Source organism: Galeopterus variegatus, unplaced genomic scaffold (assembly GCF_000696425.1).
Source record: "Galeopterus variegatus unplaced genomic scaffold, G_variegatus-3.0.2 Scaffold309, whole genome shotgun sequence".
Taxonomy (NCBI): Eukaryota; Metazoa; Chordata; class Mammalia; order Dermoptera; family Cynocephalidae; genus Galeopterus; species Galeopterus variegatus.
This window is the reverse complement of record NW_007726420.1, coordinates 2,389-12,018: the sequence shown is the minus strand read 5'-3', so window position 1 is coordinate 12,018 and position 9,630 is coordinate 2,389. Positions and strand designations below refer to the sequence as shown.

Here is a 9,630-nt window from a genome sequence, read left to right as displayed (position 1 = left end):
TGGATGTTCGGATTTTAACACCCAATTTTTGGGAGGCACAAACTTCAGTCTATAGCACTTGGTTATCACTTGCTTGGAAGACACCTGTAGTACTGATTCCAGGTATCTAACGAGCTATATGAACAAGGATCACAGGCCTGCTTTACATATGCAGTCACAAGTGGGATTGAAACCTAGGATAACTGGGTCTGTCTTTAAAAGGCATACTGTCTATGTGTATTTATCTTGTGGGGACTAGGAACCTAACAATATCAGAATATGAAAAATGAAAAGCTAGAGAAGTTAGCATGGTAAGCATGACTAGTGATCTACTTACTAGCTTATGTTGCTCAATGAACAATTCTGATCAATTAGGGCAACAATTCTTCCTACTATAAGGAAGTGCAGACGGACAGAAACTCCTTCCATATGTGGCCCTGTGGATGGGAATGATCAAAGTGCCTATCTTCCGGGACAAAGAGAAAATGTGGACAAGAAGAGAAAGAAATGCCTCTCCTAACACTGTTGGAATTGAGGCAATGGGTAGGAAAATATGAAAGAGGGTAGTATATAGAGTAGTGTAACAAATTTGCAGGCCATAAGCTTGACAAAAGTGGCTGCAAACTTCTAGCAGCTATCTTGGCAAGAAATAATCAGTTTTAAAGTTTCCAGTCTCCAACACAACTATAACCTAGGCTGCAACTGAGGAGAAATCCCTTCAGTGGGTTCTGAGGGGTTGAACTCTGAATATACAGTGTGTCACACTCTTCACCATCCCCACAGTAAATATAGCAGCAGGATTCACGGGACTGTTTCTTATAACACCTCTCAATATAAGTCAAAGCATCACACAGAAGTGCAAAGTTTAAGCATTTCAAGAGGGGCCAACACCGTATAGTCTGTAGTCAGAAATATTGTTTAAAATGATCCAGTTGTTAAAGAATCACTATTTCACATTATTATGTCTCAGATTTTCTAATGTTTTCAGATGCTAATGATATATTAGGGAATTCTTTATCTTAAATGATATCTGAAATAAGTTTTGTTTGACATATCCTAGTCAAAATATATCAGCATTGACAAAAATCCTTTGAATGGAAAAATCAGACTTAAAACACTAAAATTCCTGAATTGTGATTATGATTATGAATGTAGTACCTATGTGGACATAAATGGTCATTCCCCAATAGCCAAATAAAATAAAGCACCAAAGAGCATTATATAAAAGTAATTAGAAATTAAGAATTTATTTATAAGTTTTCATCTTTTTTAGAAATAAAAATGTTTAAAAAACAAGAGTTGCAAAAATGATAAGTAACTTTGTTATATACTAATTGTTTAGGTGTATTCTGTAAATTCCAAATAAGTAAAATAATATAAAAATATATTTTCATATCTTTATAGAACAAAAAGAAAACCACATTAATCATTAAATACTTTTGGACTTTCTTTACTCCTCCCACAGTTAAATTCACAGATATAAAAACTGATGTACATTTATAATCTGAAGTACAAATCCAACAGGCAAGTAATTATAGTTTATTATGTGCAAAGTAGACATTTCATATTTACTTGCTATGGAAAGCAGAGTACAGGGTCAATGGAGAATAATCATTAAACACTGATTATATTTAAGAAAATGCTGTTGTATAAATGTACAATAGTACATATACTTTTGGTAATTATGTATTTCTCTTTTTAAGGTAAATACAGCGTTTAGATATAAATCTTTCAAAGGTTATCTTTGAAGAGCTGTGAGGTGACTATGTTATTTCAGATTTGATGAACAGTAATTTGTCAGTAACCTTCTCAGAAAACCAAGCCAGGAAAGGATTTTTTTTTCTTTTTCTCCATGTGGTCAGTTTCACTCTTAAGAAAGGCCTGATGCAGTAAGAAGATGGATTTCACAAACCTCTAAAACAAGTTTGTGAACTGTCAACTAAAGACACCACCTCTGATGTGAATGGTTTCATTCAATCCATGTTCTACCAACTTTATATCTTCTAGATCATCTTTTATGATGCTAATCAAGTGGGTAAGGCCTTCCTGTTGTTGTTTCAAATGCTAAAATGAGTTGAAGAAAAAAAATATTAATGTATTACTCTTGTAAACAGTAAGATACTCACAGAAAAGGACTCCAGTTTTTACTATTTTACTAGCAATACAGTACCTAGTAACTACATATAGCAGACATACATACTTACTTTTGCTAATAACACTTTTATGTGACTGACAGTGAAAGACATTCTAAAGAACTGTAAAATCAAATACACAATGAATAATATCTTCAACAGAAGTTATGTTTTTCAGAGAGCTATTCCAAGCTTTGGTTAAAAAAAAAGGTATATTAAAACAGAACTGAAAGAAGGTACTCAAATGTAGATTACTAGCAAAATAATCATTCTGAAAACAGAATTTTCACGGTTTGAAGTATACAGTATACTGTGATGAAAACGGTGATGACAACTACAATTGCTAACACTTTTTGAGTCCTTCCCAAGTGTTAAGGCGTTTTAATAGCTTTACGGATATTAACTCACTTAGCTCATTTAAAATACTTTTGAGCACCCTCTAGGGTCCCATCATCATCTCTACTTTACAGTTAAAGAAAGTGAGACACAGGTAAGTAACCTGCCCAAGGTCATAAAGTAGATGGTGAGCCATGATTTAATCCCAAAACAATATACTGCTTTTCATCATTTTAAAAAGATAGTTGTTTATATTATTCCCAGTTTTACTGCATATATAAACTCTTTAAGATAGCTCTTCATGACAATATGCTAGAATCTGTCTCAGTTAATTTTATTGCAAATAATTAAACAATGAAATATAATCGAGTGTGTGTGTGTACTTTCCAAGAAGGTATGAGCCAAACAAGTTTTTAGTTGGATAAAACAGCAATATCCATTCTAAAGCACATAATAAAATTGGATTTATTGGTGACATTTATAACCATCTAAAATCCTCAGGGCCATGCCAACAGTCGTAATATGTTCCACAAAGTTCACCATCTTAATATGTTTCCTTTAGACACAATCAATGGTTAGACAGCTTTCAGTAAACCGATCTGTATTTCTTCTAATAAAAATAAGCTACAGCAGTACTCCTCAACTTTTTCATATAACATGAGCCTTAGACAAATGGCTGGAGGTTCTGGCCACCCTAAACTCCACCCAGATCCGCTGAGGGGATAATAACTCAACATATTGGTAACTTACATGTGGCATACAGGTTGAGAAGGTATCATCCCGACCTTCCCACAGGTATGCTTATCAAACTTCAACATGAATTCAAATCACTCTGTGACCCTGATAAAATGCAGACTGAGTAGGACTGGAGTAAGGACTGTGATTTTGCATTTCTAATGACCTCCCAGGTGCTACCTGCTGCTGCCTACAACTTTAAGTAGCAAGGTCTAGAGAACTCTAGCACACCTAAATTCATCTTTTTGGGGGTGTGCTAGGGTGCTGATTCACTTTTTATTATAGTGGGGGGAGCTGATTCACCACCTTTTACTGTGGTAAAATAGGCATAACATAAAATTTGCCATTCTTTCCATTTTACAGTTCAGTGGCATTAAGTATATTCATATCGTGCAACAATCACCACCACCTATCTCTAGAACTTTTTATTTTCCCAAACTGAAATTCTGTATCCATTACACAATGACTCCTCACTCCCTCCTCCCCTCAACCCCTGGCAACCACCACACTGTACTTTGGACTACTCTAGGTACTTCATACAAGTATAAGTGGAATCATACAATATGTGTCCTTTTACGACTGGCTTATTTCAGTTAGGATAACATCTTCAAAGTCCATCCATGTTGTATGTAGCATGTATCACAATTTCCTTCTTTTTCAAGGCTGCATAATATTCCATTGTGTGTATATATACCACATTTTGTTTATCCATTCGTTGATGGACCTTGGTTACTTACACACTGTGGCTATTGTGAATGATGCTGCTATGAACATGGTGTACAAATATCTAAGTCACTGCTTTCAACTTCCTTGGTTATATATATCCAGAAGTAGAACTGCTAGATCATATGGTTAATTCTGTTTTTAATTTTTTTTTTTTGTGACCAGTAAGGGGATCGTAACCCTTGGCTTGGTGTCGCCCGCACCGCACTCAGCCAGTGAGCGCACCGGCCATCCCTATCTAGGATCCCAACCTCGGGCCTCGGCACTCCCAGCGCCGCACTCTCCCGAGTGAGCCATGGGGTCGGCCCCTGTTTTTAATTTTTTTTTTTTGTGACCAGTAAGGGGATCGTAACCCTTGGCTTGGTGTCGCCCGCACCGCACTCAGCCAGTGAGCGCACCGGCCATCCCTATATAGGATCCCAACCTGCGGCCTCGGCGCTCCCAGCGCCGCACTCTCCCGAGTGAGCCATGGGGTCGGCCCCTGTTTTTAATTTTTTGAGGAGCCACCATACTATTTTCTATGGAGGCTGCCCATTTTACATTCCCTAACAGTGCACAAAGGTTCCAGTTTCTCCACACTCTTACTAACACTTATTTTCTGGTTTTTGGGTAATAGCCATTCTAATAGATGTAAGTGGTAAATTTATACTTTAAAAAGTGCATCCTCATGCAACACTCACCTGCTTGATTTCTCTTAACAGATCTGCATCTATGTAATATCTTTCTTCAGATTTGACTGCTCCGAAATGATTCTGCATCCTTATTTGGGACATCAATTCATTTAGTCGGCCCTAAAAATAAGACTGAGTCAAATAACAACCACTAACAACAGTAATCACTTCTAAAAGATAGTGTTTTCTTTTGAAAGGATGATTTTAGAACCATCTATTAAAAATTTCTCATTCTCCCTCTGTACATTTATACAAGCCAAAAGAATCATGACTAAGAGTTTACTTTAGAAAGGAAGTTTCAATTAACGAAAAATGTTCAGTAAACACAAATATACAAAACTCTTGTGTCTGAATATTACTTAACATTTTTCCATGGATCCACATGAAACAAATTATACCTTTATGCTCTTAAAGGTGCTTACCTTGAACTGAGTAGGTGCATTTAGTTCACACTGAATTGTATCTAGCTGAACTCGCAACTGCTCTTCATCAGCCTGGATGGCATAACCACTCTTCCTTTGAATTTCCTGTTTGATTAGGACCTATATATACAAAGAAAAGCCACCAATACCAATAGAATCATCTCTTTTCAGTTACACAAGTAATTTTATTACAATTCATTGTTGACAGAATTCAGCTGAAAATTACACTAGGGCTTGCACAGCCTTATAACACCAAGGTCACAGGGTTTGGCCATCCAGCCACCAAAAAAAAAAAAAAAAAAGAGGAAGGGCTTAATAATTCAAGATTTGAATTTGAATTAGGCAAAAGTTATCACAGACGTACGTTGATGTATGCCTAACAATTACTTTAAAACTATGGTATTTTATGGCTTTAAAAAAAAGCAGTAAAAAAGTAGGCAACATGATACTGGTTTTAGACATTTACGCACAGCCTTTCAAAATCAAGGGTTCTTTATGTAAAAACATAAGTCTATAACATTTCAGTTTTTAAAATTAATTTTATTAGACTTTTTTCAGATTACAAAAGCAATATGTGCTTGTTAAGAAACTATACAATATGAGAATATACAAGGCAAATTTTCTCCCACACCCTTGAGACAAATAATGGTAACCTATGTTCACTCTCCTATACTTTTCCCCTTGCTCATATAAACACAGAACACTTACCACAGATCCAAAATAAAGCCATACAATATATGTTATTCTGCAACACCCTTTTTTTTGCCAACTTAACACACATCAGGAGAGAGAGTCTAGGGTAGCAGCATCTAAAGGTAGACCCTTGATCTGCCCCTACTCTCCAACCCCAGAACAGGTTGTTTCCTGTTAAAAACTGAGCACAAGCCCTTCCATACTTTTATCTCTGCTCCTGTAACCCTATCTTTTTCATAAATACACATACACTGGTTTTTAGTGACTAATTTTCAAAAAATGGGATATTATATACATACAATTAACAAAGTGAACTCAATTAAAACCTCACGAAAATCCTTCAGAGGTATACCTCTAAATTTGTTTTTTCACTGGCTTCTTACTTTTTCATGTATTATTAACCAGTAATCTATCCAATCATTACTGTCTTGATGGGCATACATTTTGTTTCTAGTTTTGACACCATGAACAACGCTGTAATAAACACGTTTGTACATATATCTACTTACGGGTATAGATTCTGAAGAATGAAACTGCTGGGATTAAAAGTATGTATGTTTTCAGTTCTAACAGAAGCTGCTCAGATTGTTTTCCCAAAAGATCTTAACAGTTGAGATTTCTTTTAATGATTAAGAACTACTCTGCATTTGCTCTTCTGTGAATTTCCTTTCAAATTATAGGATCTCTATATAATATGAATATTAACACTACAGCTAAAATCAGTGCTGTTTGCAAAAGTGCCTTTTTCTGAATCTATCACGACTATTGACAAATGGCTTTTGGAATTTTTTGCTATAGAAAATTTTCTAATTCTTATGCAGCCAATTTTATTGACAGTATCTAGCTTTCTGGTCAAGTATCTCTATGATTCCCATTATTTATTAAATAAACCCACTAAATTGAAATACCACCTCTGTCAAATATTAAATTTTCAGACACATTGCATCTATTTCTGATTCTCTATTCTGTTCCATGGATCTTTATGCCCAATCCTATGCCAATGTCACATTGATTATAAGAGGTTTAAAATAGGTTTTAAAATCTGGTAAGGGAAGTCCCTTTCACTATTTCTTTTTTGTTCCCCTAGAAGCTAGTCTCACTTACCCTTCTTTATAAACTTGAAGAGCACTTTAATCAATTTTTAAAAATCTAACTCATTTTTAACTTTTGTAGAGTGGATATTACATCTTCTCATCTAAGAATATGGTTTATCTATTTGTAAAGACCTTAATTCAAATTTTGTACTTTCCTCATAATTTATTCATATGTATTTTACAGTTTTGTTATGTCAGTGAATGGAACATATTCCTATTTTCATTGATAATATAAAGAAAGCTGATTTTTGTACTTTTATATCTAGCCATCTTACCACATTACAGTAATTCTATAGTTTATTCCCATGAGTTTTCTAGATATACAATCATGTCATCAGGAAAAAGAGATCATTTAATCTCTTTCCCAATGTTTATAGTAATTATTTAATTTCCTTGCTCATTATATTTATGAAAACCTCCAAGATAACACTGAATAATAATGTTAATACTGGGTATCAGGGTCTAGTTTCTGAATGGGATTTTAGTGTTATACCTTTTAGAATATTTGCTGTTCGTTTTCGGTTACAGTCTCTATATTACATGTTTTCCTTTAATGTGTTGACATAATAAGTTATGTTGGCAGATTTCTTGTTATAGAACTAATCCTGCATTCCTAAAATAAACCTTACTTGGTCACAGTATATTCCTTTAGAATTTGATAAATAGCTAGATTCTCCTTGATTATACTTCATTAAGAATTTCTGGTTTTGTGGCCCAACTTACTGAGGTTTAATCCACATACAATAAAATGCACTTTTTTTAGATGTACAGTTCTATGAATTTTGACAAATACAAACAGTTGTGTAACTATCACAGTTAAAATATAGAACATTTCCATCACCCTAAAAAGTTCCTTCCTGCCCCTTGTAGTCACTCCTCTCTCCACATCTCTAGCCCCTGGCAACTACTGATCTGTTATCTGTCCCTAATTTTGTCTTTTACATAATGTCATATAAATGGAATCGTGCCTTACATAGCCTTTAAGTCTGGCTTTTTTTACTTAGCATAATTTGCATCTTTTTATCATTACAAATCTCTGTTTATAGTTCTTTTTATGAGGAGCAGAAAACAAATAGAGATGTAAATAGTAGAGCTGCTTTGAAAAACAGTTTGGTAGTTCCTCAAAAAGTTAAACATAATGTTACCATATGACCCAGCAATTTCACTTTTAGGTTTATATCCAAGAGAAATGGAATCATACGTCCACAAAAACACTTGTAAGCAAATGCTAATAGCAACATTATTCATAATAGCCAAAAAAGTGTAAACAACCAAAATGTCCATCAATTGATGAGTAGATAAATAAAAATGTGGTATATTCAAACAATGGAAAATTATTCAGCTGTAAGAGGAATGAAGTATTATTACATGCTACAGCACAGATGAACCTTGAAAACATTATGCTAAGTGAAAGAAGCCAGTCCCAAAGACCAACATATCATAAGATTCCATTTATATGAGGTATCCAGGATAGGCAAATCCATAGAGACAGAAACTGGGTGCCTAGGGGGATTTGGGGTGAAGAAAATGTACTAAAATTAAATGTGCTGATGACTACACAAGTCTGTGAATATTAGAAACCACCGTATTCTACATTTTAAATGGGTGAATTGTATGGTATGTGAATTACCTATCAATAAAGTTGTTAAAAAAGAGAACAACTGAGGGCTGGTAGGTTAGTTAGCTCAGTTGAGTAGAGCATGGTGCTAGTAACACTAAGGTCCAGGATTCAATCCCTGTACCAGCCAACCACCAAAAGTAAATAAATAAAATAAAGTGAAATAAAAACAAATAGGTAAGCTGTCCACATTTTTCTTCATTTGTCTGGAATAATTAAAATAACACTGATTAGCTCTTCAATGGTTAGACAAAATTTAGCAATGAAACTGTCTGGCCTTGGTGCTTTTTACAATGGTTCATCTTTTCTTTTTTTCCCTTTAAATTTTTATTTTGTCGATATACAATGTGGATGATTATTATGGTCCATTACCGAAACCTCCCTCTCTCCACCCTCTCCTCCCGCCCACCCAACAATGTCCTTTCCGATTGCTTGTCGTAACAACTTCAAAAAATTGTAGTTGTTATATCTTCTTCCCCCACCCCCCCGTTTTGTGTGTACCTCTCTCCACCCTCTCCTCCCGCCCACCCAACAATGTCCTTTCCGATTGCTTGTTGTAACAACTTCAAAAAATTGTAGTTGTTATATCTTCTTCCCCCACCCCCCCGTTTTGTGTGTGTGTGAGTGAATTTATTTATTTATTTTTAGCTCCCACCAATAAGTGAGAACATGTGGTATTTCTTTTTCTGTGCCTGACTTGTTTCATCTAATATAATCCTCTCAAGGTCCATCCATGTTGTTGCAAATGGCAGTATTTCATTCGTTTTTATAGCTGAGTAGTATTCCATTGTGTAGATATACCACATTTTCCGTATCCACTCATCCGATGATGGACATTTGGGCTGGTTCCAACTCTTTGCTGTTGTAAAGAGTTCTGCAATGAACAATGGGGAACAGGTATACCTTCGACTTGATGATTTCCATTCCTCTGGGTATATTCCCAGCAGTGGGATAGCTGGGTCATATGGTAGATCTATCTGCAATTGTATAAGGAACCTCCATACCATTTTCCATAGAGGCTACACCATTTTGCAGTCCCACCAACAATATATACAGCCAAGAGTTGGAACCAGCCCAAATGTCCATCATCGGATGAGTGGATACGGAAAATGTAGTATATCTACACAATGGAATACTACTCAGCTATAAAAACGAATGAAATACTGCCATTTGCAACAACATGGATGGACCTTGAAAGAATAATATTAAGTGAAACAAGTCAGGCAG

General features: G+C 35.2%; 1 protein-coding gene across 1 annotated transcript; it reads right to left on the bottom strand.

Moving 5' to 3' along the window:
* Nucleotides 1-1,201: 1,201 nt before the first annotated feature.
* On the bottom strand, nt 1,202-5,118 carry NUP54 (nucleoporin 54kDa; the record flags this gene model as incomplete). Its single annotated transcript, XM_008567312.1, has 3 exons — nt 1,202-2,043; nt 4,586-4,696; nt 4,999-5,118. Coding segments are annotated over 3 exons (360 nt in total), but the record flags the coding sequence as incomplete, so codon positions are not given.
* Nucleotides 5,119-9,630: the final 4,512 nt, after the last annotated feature.